General features: G+C 34.9%; 1 protein-coding gene across 33 annotated transcripts in view; it reads right to left on the bottom strand.

The window, feature by feature from the left end:
• Positions 1-22750, bottom strand: part of Trdn (triadin) — a 374084-nt gene that overhangs the window by 78971 nt on the left and 272363 nt on the right. For all 33 annotated transcript variants that reach the window (XR_012448649.1, XR_012448653.1, XR_012448655.1 and 30 more), the window contains one exon: positions 21055-21105. Coding sequence is in view for 30 of the 33 variants with exons in the window: in XM_074075307.1 (XP_073931408.1) it covers positions 21055-21105 (51 nt within the window). In the remaining 3 variants the exon portion in view is untranslated. The remainder of the gene's footprint in view (positions 1-21054; positions 21106-22750) is intronic.

Raw genomic sequence — 22750 nt, 5'->3', positions numbered from 1 at the left:
TTGCTTCAATATTTCAGATTTAAGATAATCTCACTGAATTTATGTCTTTTCCTGAATATGTCTTAAGATGAATAGTTGTTTTGCAAAGACTCAGTCTGCTGTAACAGGTAGCATATGATTTTGTCTATTCTGGGCACATTAATTTGCTGTCCAGATAAATATAAATGGGAGAAAGACAAGATCAGACAGACTTTGAGTTTGACTCAGAACTATTTTTAATTTACAAATTTCCAAAATAAGAAAATGTCCTATGTTTATCCTACAGTAAGCCCATACCTGATATCTATTACTCTACAACTTTTCATTTTATCTGTTTATATGTTCCTTTACATCAATAGTCTACTGATGGTTCAATTTAAATTTTCCCTTCCTCTAATTTAACCACAATCATGTTTTGACACTTTATGCATTCTCTATGCTCCCAATATCCCTTCATGAATTTCTAAATCAGCATCATTTGTGTTCATATATAAAGAAAGCCCTCCATGCACAATATAGAGATAAGGTGAAGAGAACCTAAGGTGATGCCCAATCTCTTTCAAATCATTTTTGCTCTGCAGTTGAAAAAAAAAGGAAAAGAAGCAAAAACAAACTGAATAAAAGTCTCTATTTGAAGTTTATTTCCTTTACTTATAACCAAATGACCTAATGTGAGGCCTCTGAATCTCTCACCTTATGAAGAAATTATCTCAGTGTGAGTCAGCTTTCAAAAGAGACACCTGCACACCCATGTTTATCAGAGCACTATTCACAATAACTAAGCTATGGAAACAGTCAAGATACCCCACTACTGAAAAATGGATTAAGAAAATGTGGTATTTACATGCAATGGAACTTTACTCAGCCACAAAGAATGAAATTTTGTTGCTTGCAAGTAAATGGATGGAACTGAAGAACATCATCTTAAATGAAGTTAGCCAGGTTCAGAAAACCAAAGGCTTCATGTTCTCTTTCATATGTGGAATACAGACTTAATACAAATACAAGCAATATTATGAAACACTGGTCACACTAAATGGAGGTCATGCATGAGAGGGAGAGGGTAAAAGAAACTAAGAACATGTGATATATTCTCTATACAAGAATGAATATGGAAATCTTAAACCAGCTGAAACCACTATAAGAAACGGACTAAGGTAGAATGTAGGTAATTAGAGGAGATAAACCAGTTGGGAGTATAATACATATATACATGTAAATACCACAAGGAAACTCCCTGTATAGTTACCTTTATCTCAAACAAACCTTTATCTTTTCTCTTTTCTCTTCTGCAAAATTGAAGAACAGGAGGGTGAAACAGGTCCTGCCCAGGGAGGAGAGTTAACACCAGTGGAAGCGGGGAGGGAGTGGAGGGTGAATACAGTGCAAAAAATGTGTATATATGCATGTAAATGCAAAAATGATTCCTATTGTAACTATTCCATGTATGGAGGAAGAGGGATAAAGGGGAGCAGTGTATGTGTGTGTAGGGGGGGGATTCAAGAATAATATAGTCGATATATTGTAAATACCTCTGTAAATGCACAATGCTCCCCTACCCAGCATTAACAATAAAGGAAAAAGTAAGAAAAAGAAAAAGAATGGTAAAATAAAGTCTGGAAAATGGAAAAAAAGAAATTATCTCAGATAAGTGTGACTAGCATTAGGCTGAATAATTTAATAAATATTTCCTGAGCATTCATGCATAACTATCTAAGTAGTAGATATCCACTGATTAGATAAAAATTTTGATACAACTTATAAGGCAGGGCTGGAGGTCACTTCATTGTTCCCCTTTTCCAGCTCTCTTTTGCACTGTCTTAGGATCATGTAGACAAAGATTTTGTCTGATTCATCTTTGTAGCCTCAGTGCCTAGACTATCCCAGAGCACTATACCAACTTTCAACAATTGTTAATGATATATGACAAAGTTAAATTTTACTTTGAAATAACAAGAAAATTAAAATTTTAATTTTCCCGTTAAGCTTGTTTAAACTAAAATAGGAGGGAGAATCCTCGCCCATTAATTAAAGCCTTTACATAAGCAAAAAAGCACAGTGGAACTGATCCATCAGACACTGAGTACTACTGCATACTTTGTTCAGACTTTCAAATTAAATCTTCCCCATTTGCTTAAGAGTATCCAGAGTGGTTAAGTGAATTCATTAGTTTATAGAAAGTTATTTTTAATTTAAGCTAGAGTCTCAAGCTACTGAGCATAGGCTTTTTCTGAGTGTACACACACACACACACACACACACACACACACGTAGTCACACACACAACACACCACTATACCTACTTGTTTTCTATCTCTTTGTGCCTTTTTCTACCTCTCTGACATAACTTTCCTTCCCATTAAGTCAACAAGAAAAAAAAGATTACGTTTTATGAACTTCCATAGGTATAGTTCTAAAATGACTCTAGTTCATAATGCTAACACTTAATGTATGATTCAATACTGTGTGTTTAAACCCTAATTCTGCAAGTCCGTCCTTGGCAAGACTCCCATAGGAGTTTGATGCTCAAAAATTTTGCTGAATGGACACTATATCTACAAAGTGGGCCAGAGGGCATTGTCTCTTTTCAGCACAGAATAAATGCATTTATGGCTCCTGCCTCATTCTGTCATCAGTTCATCTTCATGATCCTAAGTCTTTTGTGTATGCAAAATACATGTACTACATTCCTGCTAGTGTCACTCTGCCTTTATCTACTCCTTCTTTTATGCCTACTTATGTATAGCCTCATTATTCTTTCCTTCCCTGAAGCTTCCCAATGTGAAGTGTATGCATTTAAATGGGTAAGATATAATTGAAGGCTGCTGCACACACTGTAGGTCACACAAAGAATAGTCAGTCAGAACAAGGCACTATGATGTTATTTGAAGATGGCAAGATAACTCATTGGATATATTTCAACTAATGTGCCAATTGACTTTAAACCATTCAATGGGTCCAGAAAGCTTGTAATTATCACTTGCCTGGCAAACGAACAGACACTCTTTGTTTTACAAAGGAAAAGTCACTAACTAGACTCTTCCTTGTTTCTCTGGGTACCAGAATTGATTTTTTAAACTTGAAGTGAGAATAATCAATTAAGTCAATAAAAGGTCTTAGGCTTTAAGTATGGATCATTCTAAATCAGCTTCAAACGTAAAAATAATAGACGACTATATAAAAATAATATATTCAAAAAAATTTAAGTATACAGGAAAAATGAGAAGGAATGCTATTACATTAAAAAATTCTCCTCAAGGAAAGAAGCATATTAGAGTGATAAGAAAAGTAGATTTGCTGAATGTCAATGACCCACTCTCTCATTCTGCTCTGCCCATTTTAATGAGGGATTAAATGGAAAAAAGACTAAAAAAGGAATACTGTGGCCTTAAACTTATGATATATACATTATGTATTTGTGTGTGTATATATATATATATATATATAATTATGTATTATATATACATATACGTGTGTATGTCATGTACATATAGTTGTATACCTAGCATGGTAGCATTTTTACTATTTGAATGGAAGAAATAATAATTCACATGCTTATATAAGTTACTTTGTAAACAGTGCTTGAAGAGAAAATTCTAGCATTCTTAACCGTTTTTTTTTACCAACATATAACCCTTTTGCATTTTGTCAACTTGGCATTTTGGCAGGATGGGCATAATAAGAAAAATGCTGAGGTATAGTTTGCAATTTAAACTGAAAGTGCTTTTATTATTGGCATGATTTCCACTTTAGTAATCCCTCCAAAAGAGAGTTATCATGGCATCCAATGAAATTTTATGAGGGAGAATCCTGACTGATCTTTTTAAAAAATCAACAAATTATTTGTAACTTTCCTCCACTCCTAGAAAATTCAATAAAGTAATTATGCAAAAAACATGAGCATGTGTTAGGATAAATTTTGCTAATATATTCCTATACTGAATAAGAAGAAAGGTTATTTTTAGTGGTTCTTAAATTTAATTCTAACTAATTTAGAATAGAAATCTTGGATAATTCATTAAATCTTTTTGCATCAATTTCTTCACTGTTAACATGATAGTCATAATATTTTCTCCTAAGAATACAACAAAGCAGAATTATATCATGTCACCAAAGCAAATCAGAAAAAAGGCACATGCCTTGAAAAACAGAAAAAGTTCTGAAAAATTAAAATATTCATGTTGATTGTTAAATTAAATATTCTAGACCATGTGATTTAAAACCTATTGAAAACCTTAATATTTCTTAGAATAATGACAATATCATTAAATGATTATATATGTGAATTACAGTACTAAAAGAAAATTAAAAATTCAGAATGGTGAATCAAATATATAGGCTAACTGGCTTTTCTTGTGAGAATTATCAGTTATAAAAGAAAAATCCCTAGAACACTATCATAACATTAAGAAACATTAAAATTAGAACTTTTGGGAAGAAAACTTAATTTTTAATGTTATTCTTTGGACATTTGATTATTTGTGGCCACTTGATTTAGCAGTGTGAGAACACTAGTTGAATTTAACTGGTATATGTTACAGTAACATGTTCTGAAACGTGTTCCATAGGATATGTCTTTGAGATGAACTGCCTTTGATTTTTTTTTTCCTCATAAAAGCAGAATGTCCAATATATACTACTTCAACAAACCATTGGGCCTTTTCCTTGTAGGTTTATAGCTGGATAAAACAGTATGAAAACAATGCTTAGGTTGACATGATGGTTCATATCACTAATCCTAGCACTAAGGAGGCTGAGCCAGGTGGATTGCAAATTTGAGACCTATCCTATCTACATAGTAAATAAAAATAAAAAATAATGAAATAAATAAAATGGTGCCTATACAGGCACCATCAGGACCATTGCAATAACAGACAAAAATAATTGGAAAGTGAATATACATAAAATATCAACTTGTAGAAAATAAATAGCTGGCAGATAAATTGCTGGCTTTGTCCCTCACATTATCTGATAGCATTTATGCTAAGAAGAAAGTTCCAGTTTCCTTAGTTTTCAATAGAAGTCTGATCTTTACAGAATTTACATGGAGTTTTATTGTTTTCACTCTTGGCTCTTCCCATAAGAAAACGTCTTCATGCATGCCCATGTCTTAGTAATACATTTACAGGGCAATATGTAGCATAAGTATATCTCTACCCAAATCTCTTCTCTGAACTTCACACCCAAGTAACTGGGTTCATACTCTTCATTTCTATTTGAATGCCTTAAAGTGCCTCAAAACCAGCATGCTGTAAATCAGAATTATGATCTTGCATCCCATGCTTGTCTTCTTCCAATATCCCATTTGTTTAAATTTTAAACAAATTCATATAAATTTCAGTATTATATTCACCTGTGACTTTAAAAATTGCTATCTGTAAAATGCTACATGGCCCCCATTTCTTACCTGCAATCTCTCTTTTTCTCCTCCTTCTTCACCCACCCTCTTTATGTCTCTCTCTCTTTGGCTCTTTCTGTTTTTCTTCCCCTCTCTGGTCAATTTTCTTAGAGATTTGTACATTTCATTAATCCTTTAAGAAATTCCTCATTAACATTGGTCTGCTTATGATTTTATGATTCAGGTATGTGAAAAATTTATCAATATTATTGGAATTTCTGCTAAATCTCTAGGTAATTCCTGGCTTAAATGTTAAACTTATTTATACATAAACACATGTGTAACATTACAGAAACTCATATTTGTAACCATGTCATGCACATTAAGGCATACTGGTTTGGGAGTTGAATTATTTATTTAAAATATGTTTTTGTTCTTTAAGGCTGTATCCAGTTGTCTTTGTCATTCCTCCCATAAACTATGTTATCATCTTAATGTACACATTCCATATTTTCTTCATACTCTTATAATGCTCTTCCAACTTATGTGGCAGAAAGCACAAACTACTCCATGTGGGCCACTTTGCCTTCTCCCTCACCTGGAATCACTTTGCAATTAAGTTTCATGAGCCTAAGACCTTCACAGTGATGTGGGACTAACAATGCCTCCTGCAACACATGCCCCCATGTTCCCTTCTTTTTTAGTTTACTAATAGTGCAAGGGCACAGGCAGAATCTGTATTGAAGATAGCAGAGCCTTCCTCAAATAATCACAGGATCCCAACCAACACCAACAGTCACCTGAGAGAACCCTGTCATACTATTTTTTTCATATGATTTGTACTTTTAGATTATAGTTCCACCTAAAAGTTCTATTATTATTGTGGCTACTGTTTGCAATTCCAGTTCTGTGCTTTCTGCCTTTGGTCTCAGTCTTACTCTGGGCCTCCCATGTTTACTTTGATGTCTACAAACAGTGCAGTGTAAATAGGACTATTACTGAATAAGTCACCCTTCAAGCAGGTAACTTGCCTCAGGTCCAGGAAGAGAGGCTGACTCTATTCTCATTTTTTGACTCTAAAATTTCCTATAAACTGAGGTCCCTGAGAAGTGCTGGCAGCAACTGTATGTCAATGTCTTTTCTTGAACTTGATGTGGGGGGGCACCTTCTAAGTCTGGTTAATTACCATGATACCTACCTAAAACCCCTGCTTATCCCAATGGATATTACTGTTTTAACTACATGGGGATACAAACCCTGGTCAGCAATTCTGTTAAAGCGTGTACCCACACAGCTTCTATCTGGCTCACTATCTTATCTATTCTGTTTTTCACCCAATTATAAGTTTTATTCTTGACTGAATATGTGTCTTTTAAAATTTATCCATCTACATAGCATCTTTCATTTTAAGGACTGAAGATGTGTCAAAGCCTGTATGTGTTTCCATTTTCTTCAGAAAAGGTTTAAAATGCCAGATTGCATGTCTTCACCACATAATAACTGAGTCAGAATCTTGGTAATAGATCATGAACAATGTTCTTATTTGAACTTGATAAGAGATTGTATTGCATAACCAGACTTAAGAACATACAAGCTAATCTGTCTGTACCTTTATTTAAAGAAGACTATGCTATGGCTATTTAATTTTTTAAAGATTAGTACACAATAGATTAATTTCTCATTAAAGTGTGTGATATTGTCATATCTGATTCTCCATTAGTAGAAATTCAATGACACCTCTCTAGGAGCTATTTACTAAAGGAAGAAGTGATAAACCCTTAGCTTAACAAACTTTCTTTTAAAAGTTGATTCTTATTAGTAAATGTTTATTTGAAATGCAACTATAAGGAGGTACTGTCCCCATTAGAGGAGTCTAATGACAACACTTCACATGACTGAAAGCAAAAATCACTGCTTGTCATGGTTACATTTTACTGATAAAAAGCTAAGTGGGGTCTTGCACATTCAGAACTGGAGATCTATATTCTGGTTGGTCTTTTAAAGATGAAGTTCGGGAGAGGATCCAAGATGCAATTAGGGCACAGAAGCACAACGTGAGCTCTGTGAATCAAAAACCTTGCTGAGATGCTAGAGCCACATTTGGTAGAAATAAAGCACAGAGGAGAATCAAAACTTTGACACCCTGATCCCCCAGCCTGTGGAAAGCTTCTCCACACCATTACACAGAGAAAACAGGAGGGCTGCCACCACTACCAGACACTGCTCCAAACCTGCTTGGGAGACATCCATCAGACCAAACAGGTAAGTGCCAAGCATCACACAGTGTTCCCCTAGCCACCCCTGGGATAAACCAGCATACCCCCTGAGCAGGCTGACTCCCCACCCCACAAAAAAAACTGAACAATAAACAACAAACTGAAAACTAGTACACATCAGAGGGGGCGGGACATTGAAAGTGGACTGGAGACTGGGGGGGCAGGGACTGTGTGAACTTTAGGCAAACAGAGGCTGGAAAGGCAGAAGGATGACAGCAGGTCTGTGGTAAGCTGCAGCCTGAAATAGGGCAGATAGTGGTCCACAAAGCTCATCTCCTGAGCCAGTGACCAACATCCAAAGTCAAACAACACTGCAAAATTGAAAAACAATCACCAAACCATCACAACATGCTGACAGCAGGGTCCAGCTGTCAGATCACTAACCTTGCCCCAGAGAAAGGGGGCAAGGCAAACAAACAAGTCCCTAGTAAACCAACACAGCAAAAACCCAACTCCAAAGCAGGACAGTTGGTAGGCTACAGAGCTGATATCCAGAACCTGAGGACAACATACAAACTTAAACTGCCACACCTCACTGAGGGAGGAGCTGACCAAGCAGCTGCCACTGAAAGACAGAAGGAAAAAAAACCTATCTAACCACCTGGTGAGATGACATCAGAGCTTCTGCTTAAATACAAAGACCAGGACTGGATGCTGAAGGAGTAACACCAGAACTTAAACTAAGATTGAAACTCTATTGTTCGTGAAACTGGAGGGATTTTTTGTGTGTTTGTTTCTTGTTTGGTTGTTTGTGGTTTTTTTTTATGTCTCACCATTGATTTCTTTGGGTTTTGTTTTGTTAGTTTTACTATTGTGAATTAGTTAATATAAAATTACACCCACCAAAGGAAAGAAATAGCACCTGCATGCTAAGCTAAAAACCCAATACATCCACAAAACAAAATTAAACCAAGGGAAAAACAGGTGACTGAAACCACCAACTATGCTATCAAAAACATAGTTACACAGTACCAAGTGGAGCGATGGGAAGATGAAAAAGGGATGGAAACCATTCTCTCCCTAAAACTAATATAATACAGGATTCAGAGGGAAATGAAGAAAATGGATACCCAGTTCTGGACTCCAACAAAACAAAGATAAATGATGGTAAGGAATCCAAAGATGCCCACAAGAACATCCTCAAAGAAGAAATCCTGCAAGTAATCACTGAGAATTTCATGGAGATGTTACTAGACATGGTTAACAAAAACATACAAGAGGCACTCAAGAAATTTCAAGACACCAAAAATAAAGAATACAAGAAGACACAGAAACAAATAAATGAACTCATAGAAGCCCTAAATAAACACCAAAGTGAAACAGAGAACACTATAAATAGAGAGAGAAATGAATTAAAGGTGAAAATAAATAATATTAAAGAGGAAGTGACCCATGATATGGAAAACCTCAGAAAAAGAAACAGAAACACTAAACACAATGGAAGGCCACTCCAGCAGATTAGAACAAGAAGAAAACAGAATTTTAGGACTTGAAGATAAAATGAACATTAAAGGAAAAACTGAACAGCTATTAGTCAAACACTTCAAGACCTGTGAAAGGAATATGCAAGAACTCATCAATTCCATCAAAAGACCAAACCTGAGAATCATGGCAATGAAAAAGGAGAAGTGCAAGCAAAAGGGATTCATAATATATTCAACAAAATAATAACAGAAAATTTCCCAAATCTAGAGAAATATATGCCCATTCAGGTACAGAAAGCCTCCAGGGCACCAAACAGACTTGACCAAAATAGAATTACCCCACAACATATTATCATTAAAACAACAAGCTAGAGAATAGAGTAAGAATATTGAAGGCTGTAAGAGAGAAAAAACAAATAAAATACAAAGATAAACCCATCAAAATCACAGCAGACTTCTCAATGGAAACCTTAAAAGCAAGAAGGGCCTGGAGCGAGGTATTCCAGGCACTGAATGAAAATAACTTCAATCCTAAAATACTCTACCCAGCAAAGCTATGATTCAAAATAGATGGAGCAATAAAATTTTTCCATGATAACCAGAAACTAAAACAACATATGACCACCAAACCACCACTACAAAAGATTCTTCAAGGAATTATGCACACAGAAAATGAAAGCAAACAAAAACATGGAAGGACAGGCAGTACCAAACCACAGGAGAAGAAAAGACAAGGAATCAAAGAGCAACATAATTCATCTGCACACAATCAAACCCTTAAACAACAAAATCAACTACATGACAGGAATCACCACATACCTCCCAATATTAGCAATGAATGTTAATGGACTTAACTACCTATCAAAAGACACCATTTGGCAAACTGGATTAAAAAGGAAGATCCCACAATCTGTTGTTTACAGGAGACCCATCTCATTGGTAGAATCAAGCAATGGCTTAGGGTGAAAGGTTGGAAGAAGATTTACCAAACCAATGGCTCCCAAAACAGGCAGGAGTAGCAATACTTATCTCAGACAATGTAGACTTCAAACTTACATTGATCAAATGAGTTAAAGAAGGACACTCCATACTAATAAAAGGGGAACTACACCAAAAGGAAATAACAATTATCAACCTATATGCACCCAATGTCAGTGCACCCAATTTCATCAAACATACTCTGAAGGACCTAAAAGCACATACAGACTCCAACACAATGGTAGTGGGAGACATTAATACTACCATATCACCAATAGATATGTCATCCAAACAAAAAATTAATAAAGAAATTCTAGAACTAAATCACACCATAGATCAAATGGATCAAGCTGATGTCAACAGAATATTTCATCCAACTTCTGCACAATATACATTCTTCTCAGCAGCCTATGGAACTTTCTCCAAAACTGATCATATCTTAGAGCACAAAGCAAGACTCAGCAAACATAAGAATATAGAAATAGTCCCAGGCATTCTGTCTGATCACAATGCATTAAAACTAGACCTCAACAACAAAAACAACAGCAGAAAACATGCAAACAATTGGAAGCTGAACAACACATTGCTCAATGATCAGTGGGTCATTGATGAAATAAAAGAGAAAATTAAGAAGTTCCTAGAAGTTAATGAAACTGAAAACATGACCTATCAGAACCTATGGGACACAGCAAAGGCAGTCCTAAGAGGAAAGTTTAGAGCCATGAGTGCATATATTAAATGGACAGAAAGATCTCAAATAAATGACCTAATGCTACATCTCAAACTCCAAGAAAAACAAGAGCAAGTAAAACCCAAAACAAGCAGAAGGAGAGAAATAATAAAAATAAGGACCAAAATTAATGAAATAGAAACAAACAAACAAAAAAATACAAAGAATCAACAAAACAAAAACCTGGCTCTTTGAAAAAGTAAACAAGCTTGACAGACCCCTACCAAACCTGACTAAAATGAGGAGAGAAAAAAACCCAAATGAGTAAAATCAGAAATGCAAAAGGGGAAATAAAAACAAACACCACAGAAATCCAGAGAATCATGAGAGACTACTTTGAGAACCTACATTCCAATAAATTTGAATGTCTTGAAGGAATGGACAAATTTCTAGATACTTATGACCATCCAAAATTGAACCAAGAGGATATTAATCACCTGAATAGATCTATAACACAAAATGAATTGAAGCAGCAATAGAGTCTCCCAGAAAAGAAAAGTCCAGGACCTGATGGATTCTCTGCTGAATTCTACCAGACCTTTAAAGAAGAACTAATAGCAAGTCTCATTAAATTTGTCTACAAAATAGAAAGAGAAGGAACACTGCCTAACTCATTTTATGAAGCCAACATTACACTCACCTCAAAACCAGACAGACACCTCCAAAAAGGAGAACTATAGGCCAATCTCCTTAATGAACATCAATGCAAAAATACTCAATAAAGTAATGGCAAACCAAATCCAACAATATATCAGAAAGATCATTCACCACGACCAAGTCTTCTTCATCCCAGGGATGCAGGGGTGGTTCAACATATGCAAATCTTTAAATGTAATACAGCACATTAATAGAAGCAAAGAAACAAACCACTTGATCATCTCAATAGATTCAGACAAAGCCTTTGATAAGATCCATTCATCAGTAGTAGGGCATCTTAGTTGTTTCCATAACTTGGCTATTGAGAATAGTGCTGCAATAAACATGGGTGTGTAGGTGCCTTTGGAGTAACCTGTGTTGCATACCTTTGGGTATATCCCAAGGAGTGGGATTACTGTATCCTATGGCAGATCTATGTTTACATTAACATCACTTCATAATAAAAGCTCAAAGAAAATTAGGAATTGAAGGAATGTACATCAACATTGTAAAGGCTACGTATGACAAACCTATAGCTAACACCATGCTTAATGAAGAAAAACTGAAATAAATTTCCCTAAAATCAGGAATGAGACAGGTGCCCACTATTCCCACTCCTATTCAACATAATCATGGAATTCCTAGCCAGAGCAATTATGCAAAAAGAAGAAATGAAAGGAATACAAATAGGTAAAGAAACTGTCAAAATATCCCTATTTGTACACAACATGATCCTATATCTTAAAGACCCAAAAATCTCTACCCAAAACTCATAGACACCATAAACCACTACAGCAAGGTAGCAAGATACAAAATCAACCTACAAAAATCATTAGCTTTTCTATACACCACCAATGAACAAATTGAGAAAGAATATTGTGGCAACAATTCCATTTACAATAGCCTCAAAAAAATCACATACCTAGGAGCAAACTTAACAAAAGATGTGAATGACCTCTATAAGGAGAACTACAGACCCTGAAGAAAGAGACTGAGGAATACTATAGAAGGTGGAAAGATCTCCCATGCTCATGGATTGGTAGAATCAACATAGTAAAAATGGCTATACTACCAAAAGCAATCTACATGTACAACACAATGCCCATCAAAATCCCAATGACATTCATCACAGAGGTTGAAAAATCTACCCTAAAGTTCATTTGGAAACACAAGGGACCGTGAATAGCCAATGCAATACTTAGCAAAAAGAGCAATGCTGGAGGTATCACAATACCCAACTTCAGATATATTACAAAGTAATAGCATTAAAAACAGCATGGTGCTAGCACAAAAACAGATATGAAGACCAGTGGAACAGAATAGAATATCCAGATATGAATCCACACAGTTATACCTACCTTATTTTTGACAAAAGTGCCAAAAACATACAATGGAAAATAGACTCTTCAATAAATGTTGCTGTGAAAAGTGGTTATCTGTCTGAAGAAAACTGAAACTAGATCCATGTTTATCACCCTGTACTAGCATCAACTCAAAATGAATCAAGGATCTTATATCAGACCTGAAACTCTGAAGCTAGTACAGAAAAGAGCAGGGAATACTCTGGAATCAATAGGTATAGGCAGGGACTTCCTCAATAGAACCACAGCAGCTCAGCAACTAAGAGAAAGGATGGATAAATGGGACTTCATAAAATTAAAAAGCTTCTAACCTGAAGAGACCACCCATGGAGTGGGAGAAAATATTTGCTAGCTATACATCAGACTAGGGACTGATAACCAGAATATACAGGGAACTCAAAAAACTAAACTGTCTCAAAATCAATGAGCCAATAAAAATGGACAACTGAACTAAACAGAATTTTTTCAAAAGAAGAAATTCAAATAGCAAAAAAACACATGAAGAAATGCTCACCATCTCTGGCCCTAAAGTAAATGCAAATCAAAACCACACTAAGATTCCACCTCACCCCGTTAGAATAGCCATCATCAAAAACACCACCACCAACAGGTGTTGGCAAGGACGTGGGGAAAAAGGAACCCTCATACACTGCTGGTGGAAATGCAAACTGGTGCAACCACTCTGGAAAAAAAAATTGGAGGCTTCTTAAAAATCTAAACATAGACCTTCCATATGATCAAGCAATCCCACTCCTGGGGATATACCCAAAGGAATGCGACACAGGTTACTCCAGAGGCACCTGCCCACCCATGTTTATTGCAGCGCTATTCACAGTAACCAAGTTATGGTAACAGCCAAGATGCCCCACTACTGACGAATGAATTAAGAAAATGTGGTATTTATACACAATGGAATTTTATTCAGCCATGAAGAATGAAATCTTATCATTTGTAAGTAAATGGATGGAACTGGAGAACATCATCTTGAGAGGGGTTAGCCAGGCTCAGAAGACCAAAAATCGTTATCTTCTTCCTCATATGTGGACTTTAGATCTAGGGCAAATGCAGCAATGTTGCTGGACTTGGGTCACACACTAAGGGGAGAGCACATATGAGAGGAATGGGGATAGGTAGGAAACCCAAAACTTGAAAGTGTTTGATTTCCCTGCTGCACAGGAGCTAATGCAATAACCTTAAAATGACAGAGGTCAATATGGGAAGGTGACCAGGAAGTAGTGATGAGGTCTGATAGAGATTAATCAATTTGGGTTGTAATATACTTGTGCATGGAAGCAATTCTAGGAATCTCTCTGTATAGCCATCTTTATCTCAACTAGCAAAATGCTATGTCTTTCGTATTATTGCTTATGTCTACTCTTCAACAAAATTGGAGAAAAGGGCAGAACAGGTTCTGCCTGGAAGCGAGGTGGGTTGGGGGAGAGAGAGGAGGCAGGGAGCAGCAGGGAGAAATGACCCTAATGATGTATGCAGATACAAATAAATGAATTTAAAAAAGAAAAAAAATAAAGAAGTTCAATGCATGAAATTTGAAAGCACCATTAATATTCTAGCACATATTAAGGAGAGATTATTCTCACTTTAAATGGGAAAATAAAAATGCCTAATAAGTACCTTGGGTAATTTGGAGGCTCAATTTCTAAAATCATAGTATAGTAATGTCTGGTGGTTGCATTTAATTGATTTTTATACAAACCATTATCTGTTCACATTGCTGATTAAAAATTACTAAAAAAAAAAAAAAAACAACTTGGCACTTTTGACTCATGCCTATAATCCTAGCTACTCAGGAAGGATCTCAATTTGTGGCCAGCCTGGGCAAAATGTTCACAAGACCCTATCTCAAAGGAAAAGGCTGGGTATGGTGGTTCATGTATCTGATCCAAGCTACTGAAGGAAGCATAAATAGGGGAATTGTAGTTCAGGCAGGCAAGGGAAAAAAGTGAGACATCTATAAAAAATAACCAGAGCAAAAAGGACTGATGGAGTGACTCAAGTGACACCGAATGCATACCTAGCCAAGTGTGAAGCCCTAAGTTCAAACTCCAGTACTGCCAAAAATAATTATAAAGAAAATGGTGCAAGAAAGTAACAATTCAGGATTGTTGAAATCAGGATTCAATTTGAAAAATGCATCTTCTTCAATATAATATATGTGGCCTCTATCTCCATTCTGTTATCTCTGGCTGGCTAGGGCTAAACTATCTGTTACTGGATTAAGAAAAGAAGGTATCTGGAAGAATAAAAGAAAAGAGAGAAGACTATTGAGATGTTTCCAGTAATCAAAAACTAAAATGAACAAAACTAAACTTCCTTAATAAATATGTGGAAATATATAATATTTCTGTTTGTCATTTTTTGTATTTCTACCATAGATTGGCAAAGGAAATATACCATCATTGTGTGATTAAATCTCTGAAAATGATTCAGAACCATTTCAGTTTAGATTGTTACGTAATGTTCAAGACAATCAGTAGTGAGATCATGTTAAAATATCTATAATTTACTCAAAGTAAGTTAGTGTTTAGGAAATCAAGAATAACTTCCTTTGACTTTAAAGTTAATTCATTGTTTGAATAACAAAATATAGTGATATTTATTTGCCTATTGGAAACTGATTATAACATGTAGGAATACTCATGTAACTTTTACTACCTATTTAAATCATAGTAATAAAATTGTGCATAGGATCAAAGTAACTACTATCATAGAGGATGACTGAAAATAAATTTTAGATATAATTGTACAATTCTAACATGCAACATAAATACCTCAATACGTTTGGAGTTGATTGCTAAAAATACTTTAGAAAACTTCAAGTACAGATGTGGGCTGAGAAAAATCATGTTGTCCACTTATGTTTCACTAAATAACAATTTTGTTTAACATTAATTGCAAAACTACAAAACTATGACTTACAAGTACGTCCTTTATACATTGTTACACTGACTAATGGGTGGTCTCCTTGCATCTATCATTTCTTTGCCTAACTCTTCTGTCAGCATTCCCTTCCTGAGCTGTGCTCACCACAGCTTTCTTTCCCAACCCCAACACATGTTTATATAAGTTCATCAGAAATCTTTTTCTTTTCAGTGAAAAACAAAACAAAACATGGCATTATCCTGAAATTTTTACTTTCAAGTCTTCTTATTTTGGTCAATAGTTTATTCACATCTTCTTTCCAGGGTAACTACAGAAATAATCTCCATTTCTAAAATTCACTATGGTTGGAGTGTTTCATATTTTCTCTGGTTCCAGTGGTTCACTAATATAAGTACAATTGAAGGTTTGTAATTATTATTTTGACCCAAAGAAATGTTAGATAACTCTGAGCACAATACCTTGCCTATAAAACGCACTTGCAATACTTAGAAATTAAATATATTTCTCTGGACATAGCATATTTACTTCTGTTTTAAGGGACATGATTTGATGTGTGGCATATCAGAATCCATCTTATTCAAAGCTTAAGGCAATGGAAAGAGACTGGGGGTGCAACATGACACATTAAATTCAGCATTGTTTCATTTAGAACTTGGAAGTTTTATTGGTTGCTCTGCTACAAACTATAACTTTAAAAGTTTCCAGACTAATCAAGTTTTCTTATTCTATGAAAATGTGGTGAATAAAAAGGCTATTGAATTTTGTAAATTGGTTTTGTATCCTCTTACTTTGCTGATGTCTGTGAGTTTTTGGGTGGAGTTTTTTGGACCTCTTACATACAAGATCATGTCATCTGCAAATAGGGATAGTTTGACTTCTACCTTTCATATTTGTATTCCTTTTATTTCTTCTTCCTGTCTTATTGCTTTTGCTAGGAATTCTAAGACTATGCTTAATAACAAGCAGAGAGAATGAACACCCTTGTCTCATTCCTGACTTTAGGTGAAATGGTTTCAGTTTTCCCCATTTAGCATGATGTTGGCTATAAGCTTGTTGCATATAGCATTTAAGTTGAGGTACACCCCTCTATTCCTAGTTTCATCAGAGATTTTATTATGAAAGAATGATAAATTTTGTAGAAGGCTTTTTCTGCATCTATTCAGATGATCATGTGCTTTTTGCCTTTGCTTCTGTTGACATAGTGTATTACATATAATGATTTGCATATTGAGCCATCCCTGCATCCCTAGGATGAAACTGACTTGATCATTGTGTATGAACTTTTTGATATGTTGTTGAATTTAGTTTGCAAGTATTTTATTAAGAATTTTTTCATCTAAGTTCATTAAAGAAATTGGCCTCCAAGTCTCTTTGTTTTGGTTTGGTTTTATGATGAGTGTAATACTGGCTTCATAGAGTAATTTTGGCAGTGTTCTTCCCTTTCTATTTCATGGAAAAGTTTGAGAAATGCTGTTGTTAGTTCTTCTTTAAAGATCTGGTAGAATTCAGTCATGATTCCATCAGGTCCAAGACTTTTATTTTGGAAAACTATTGCTGCTTGAATTTCATTGCTTGTTATAGATCTATTTAGGTGGTTTATATCTTCTTGGTTCAATTTTGGTTGGTCATATTTGTCTAGAAATTTATCCACTTCTTCCAATTTTCCAATATAATTGAATGTAGGTTTTCAAAGTAGTCCCTAATGATTCTTTGGATTTCATTGGTGTTTCTTCAGTCTCCCCCTTTTATTTCTAATTTGATTAATTTGGGTCTTTTTCCTCCTTGTTTTAGTCAGATTTGCTAAGAATTTATCAATTTTATTAATCTTTTCAAAGAACAACATTTTGCTCATTGATTCTTTAGTCTCTTATTTTCCTTGACATTAGGCCTTATTTTTTATTATTTCTTTCCTTCTGCTAGCTTTGGTATAAATTATTCTTGTTTTTCTAGGAGTTTGAGATGCAGCATTAGGCTATTCACTACAGCTCTTTCTGTATTTTTAATATATGCATTCATGGTTATAAATGTTTCCCTTAGCATTGCCTTTACTGTGTCCCATAGGTTCTGGTAGGTTGTGCTTTGTCATTAAATTCCAGAAACTTTTTGATATCTTGAACTATTTCTTCAATGAATCACTGATCATGGAGCAACATGTTGGTCAGTCTCCATGTGTTTGAGAGTTTTCTGGTTTGTTTGTTTGTTTGTTTTGTGATACTGGTGCTTGAACTCAAGACCTACACCTTAAGCCACTCTACTAGCTCTTTTTTCTGAAGGTTTGTTTTTTTTTCTTGAGATAAGGTCTTGTGAACTTTTTGCCCAGGATGGCTTTGAACCATAATCCTCCTGATCTCTGCCTCCTGAGTAGCCAGGATTATAGGCATGAGCCACCAGAGCCTGACTCTGCTGCTTTTTTTTTTTTTTTGAGTTTTAGTTTTATTACATTGTGGCCAGACAGTATGCAGGAAGTTATTTCAATTTTCTTACATTTGTTAATGCATTGTGACCCAAAATATGATCTATCTGGCAGAAAGTTCCATGAGCTGCTAAGAAGAATGAATATTTTACTATTGCAGCATACTATTCTGTAGACATCTGTCAGGTCCATTTGTCATTCAATTCTAAAGTTTCTTTGTTGATTTTTTATTTGGATGATCTATATATTGATGATAGAGGAGTATTGAAGTCTCCCACTATCACCATGTTGGGGGTCTGTGTTTCTAAGTCCAGTAGTGTATTTTAATTAAGTTGACTGCACCAACATTGGGCAAATAAAATACCTGGGAATAAACTTAACAAAGGAAGTGAAAGACCTCTACAATGAAAGCTCCAAACCACTGAAGAAAGAAATTAAAGACTACAGAGAATGGAAAGATCTCCCATGCTTGAGTCAATACTGTGAAAATGGCTGTATTTCCAAAAAGCAATCTACATGTTCAATGCAGTCCCCATCAAAATTCCAATGTCATTCGTCATAGAGATTGAAAAGTCAATGCTAAATTTCATATGCAAACACAAAAGACCTTGAATAACCAAAGTAAAACTGAGCAAGAAGAGCAATGCTGGAGGTATCACAATGCCTGACTTCAAACTGTACTAAAAGAGCCATAGCAATAAAAACAGAATGGTACTGGCACAAAAACAGACATTAAGACCAATGGTACAGAATAAAGACCCAGATATGTTTGAATCCACAGAACTACACCCACCTGATTTTTAACAAAGGCACTCAAAATGTATGATGGAGAAAAGACAGCCTCTTCAACAAATGTTGCAAGGAAAACTGGATATCTGCATTCAGAAAACTGAAATTAGATCCACGCCTCTCTCCCTGTACAAATATCAGTTCAACGTGGATTAAGGATCTTAATATAAGGCCTGAAACTTTTGAATCAACTACAGGAAGTAGTAAGAAATAAACCGGCTCATATAGGCATAGGCATCAACTTCCTAAAAACTCCAGTGGATCAGCAACTGAGAGAAAGAATGAACAAATGGGACTGCAGCAAACTAAAAAGCTTCTGCACTACAAAGAAACAGTCACCAGACTTGTGAGATTGCTCATAGAATGGGAGAAAGTCTTTGCCAACTATTCATCTGATAAGGGACTAATATACAGAATATATAAGAAACACAAAAAACAACCCCCAAAGAATCAATATCCTAATGAAAAAATGGGCACATGAATTGAATAAGGAATCTTCAAAGGAAAAGGAACAAATGGTTAATAAATACATGAACAAGTGCTCAACTTTCCTAGCCATAAAAGAAATGTAAACCAAAACTACAGTAAGATTTCATCTCACTCTAGTTAGAATGATTGTCATCAAGAACACAAACAACAACAAATGTTGGTGAGGATGCAGTGAAACAGGAACCCTTATACACTGTTGGTGGGAATGCAAATTAGTACAACCATTATGGAAAGTAGCATGGAGATTCCTTAAAAATCTAGAAAAAAACTACCATATTATCCAGTGATACCACTCCTAGGCATATACCAGAAGGAATGTAAGTCAGGGTACAATAGAGACATTTGCCCACCAATTATATTTGAGCGCTGTTCACAATAACCAAGCTATGGAAACAACCCAGATGCCAGACAACTGATGGGTGGATTAACCTATAATCTGATGGGTGTGATATATCTATATATCTATCTCTATCTATGTATTTATATATATATATATATATATATATATATATATAGAGAGAGAGAGAGAGAGAGAGAGAGAGAGAGATACACATACACAATCAAGTTTTATTCAGCTATGAGGAAGAATGAAACCCCATGGTTTGAAAGTAAATGGATATAACCGGAAGACATGATGTTAAGTGACATAGGCAGGTTCAGAATTATAAAGGATGCATGCTGTCTCTCATATGTGGAAGACAGATCCAAAAAATAAACATATACACTAAAACAAACTTATATGTACAAACTTATATGTAGAACATGTTTATAATAGAGGAAGTACTTTATGGAACCACAGGGGAGGTAAAAAAGGAAAAGAGAATGATGGAGAGCCAACAATATTGGAATACATTACATCTGTGCAGGTAGAGAATATAGTATTATGTATTGAGAGCTGTTGAATAATGGGGTGGGTGGGAAGGAAGGGGTAAGGGAGAGTAATGAATGGGATTGAACTGACCAAAGTAAAGTTTACTCACAATGGCGATACATTGATAAACCCCTTTGAACATTGACTTTGGAATTAATAATGAAAGACAGAACTGTAAAATAAGTTCTGTGTGTGGGGGGAGGTACTTGTGTGAGGAAGGGGAGTTAATGGAGGAGATGAAGGTGAGGGAATCTGGTTGACAGACTTCATATACATTCATGAAATAAAATGATGAAACCTCCTGCAATTGCTTTAAGTGGGGTGGGGAGCGGTTTGCCGGGTAAGGGTATTCAGAATTGTCACAATGAATTCCCCCCTGTGCAATGAATATATATTGACAAAAATGGAGAAAAAGAAAATTATAGGATTGGGCTTTTTTAATCTTTAAGTGCCTCCTAACTGCAATATTTGTTTGGGATTCTATTATATCTGACCTTACAGATAAATTTTAAGTATTTCACATTATCTTAAATATTTGATTTCCATGGATATTCTTAAAATACTCCTTTGAGTATTTATAAAATGTGTATTTCCACAATTCACAAAAGACTCAATGATTCAGAATAGCATATGATTTTCTAAAGTTTTTCAGTATTCCTGACATAGTACTGGTTCCTTTGCTTTCATTGTACAATTTAAATTTTAATGATGAGAAACAAGTCTTTTTTCCTTTGTTCAAAAACATGAGAGCTTATGAAAACTATGATGGAGAAAGTCTGAGAAAAAAAAACAATGCACTACTTTGTTGCAAATAACAAATATGCAATAGACAGATCAATGGGGTTTCACATTTCATTATACAACATTACCTTTTTCCTTTATGGGAGCTGGGACCTTCACTTCTTTTCCCTTAATAAGCTCTGGAAAGAAACATTGAACATTTATTTGAAACCATAATAAAGAGATTGAGAACACCTTTATAATGGAGTCAGTGAGCTATCAGTAAGATAAATCTAAGTTGAAATGATATGATGCTTTTTACAAATGACTTTGATCATCATATACAAAGAATCAACAGTACAGAATACAAGTACACTTCTTTGATCTTTTCACTTAGAGTAAACAAAAATTCTTGAACATGCTGTTATGCATTTGTTCATTTAAAAGAATAAGCATTCAGATGGTTAGGAAATTATTTATTTTAGAAAATACATGACCTCAGCATCTAGAATTCTTTGTAAATTATTTAATCAGCACTAACTTAGTTTATTCCACTCAGGCTGTTTTTTTAAAAAAATAAATCTCCATATGGAAAACATTTCCTGTGTTATTTAATGTGGTGTTTTAATCTTCAGACTTGAGTCAAAAAAATTCAAGATTAGAACTAAAATAAGATTTAAGAAATGACTTCCTTTATGAGCCAATTTTATCTATGAACTCCCAAAGACTTAAAAATGCAGTCCATAGCTAAAATAAGTAACACACACACACACACACACACACACACACACACACACACACATGTTTATTCTACCAGCCCTAATACAATGTGATTGCTACCATAAAATCATTGGTGCCAGACATATATATAAACAATGCTCCAACATCTTTCATTGGAAACATTAATGGTCAATATCCATTTTGTAGATTAAAAATAACTATAGCAAAACAGGAAAAGTAAAAAGGAAAGATCTATCCTTATATCCTTCCAGCCCTTTTTTACTTCCTATCTTATGGTTTGGGGTGGGAGTGCAGAAAATGAGATGGTGGCACTAGTAAGTGGAGAGGCATTCTACTAATCACTTAAAATCAACTGAGTGCAGGTGGCAAAATGTATGTCAAGAACAAGTTTAGAGGTATTATGCTAATAGAAATGAGTCAAATAGAAAAAGACAAATACTACATATCATTTATATGTCCAATGCAAAATATTAAACTTGCAAGGCACTGGTGTTTCATGCCTATAATCCTAAGATTATAGGAGATCAACAGGATCACAGTTCAAGGTCAGCCCAGGCAAATAGGTTGTGAGACCCCCATCTGCAAAATAACCAAAGCAAAATGGACTGGAGGTGTAGCTCAAGCAGTAGAGCATTCATTGCAAAGCTGTAAGTTCAAGCCCCAGTACTGTCATAAATAAATAAATAAAATTAGAGATAAACTTATACTACTGGAGAGAAGAATTGTGATTATAGAAGTTAAAAGAAGGGGTTGAATGGGATGAAAGGAAACATTGATCAAAGGGAGAAACAAGCTTTATCGAAATAAGCTTTTTTGAACTATTACACAGAAAGGCAACTATAACAAATATTAATGCATTCATTACATATTGCAAAATTGTGAAAAAGAATAGGTTTTAAATGCTTCTACCATGAAAAATTAAATATGCAAGGTGATGGATTTGTTGATAGTTGTGATATAATTATTTCCTATTGCATATATCAAAGACATCACAGTAACCCCCAAAAATAAATATATAATATATAATTATTATTTTCCAACTAAAATTTAAAAAAAAAAGAGATGGAGTCCTTCAAATAAAGATTTTCTTAGTGCATAAGCTAC

The sequence above is a fragment of the Castor canadensis genome, chromosome 1 (genome assembly GCF_047511655.1).
Source record: "Castor canadensis chromosome 1, mCasCan1.hap1v2, whole genome shotgun sequence".
NCBI classification, from domain to species: Eukaryota; Metazoa; Chordata; class Mammalia; order Rodentia; family Castoridae; genus Castor; species Castor canadensis.
The sequence above is the reverse complement of the archived record's forward strand: the minus strand, read 5'-3'. Positions and strand labels throughout refer to the sequence as shown.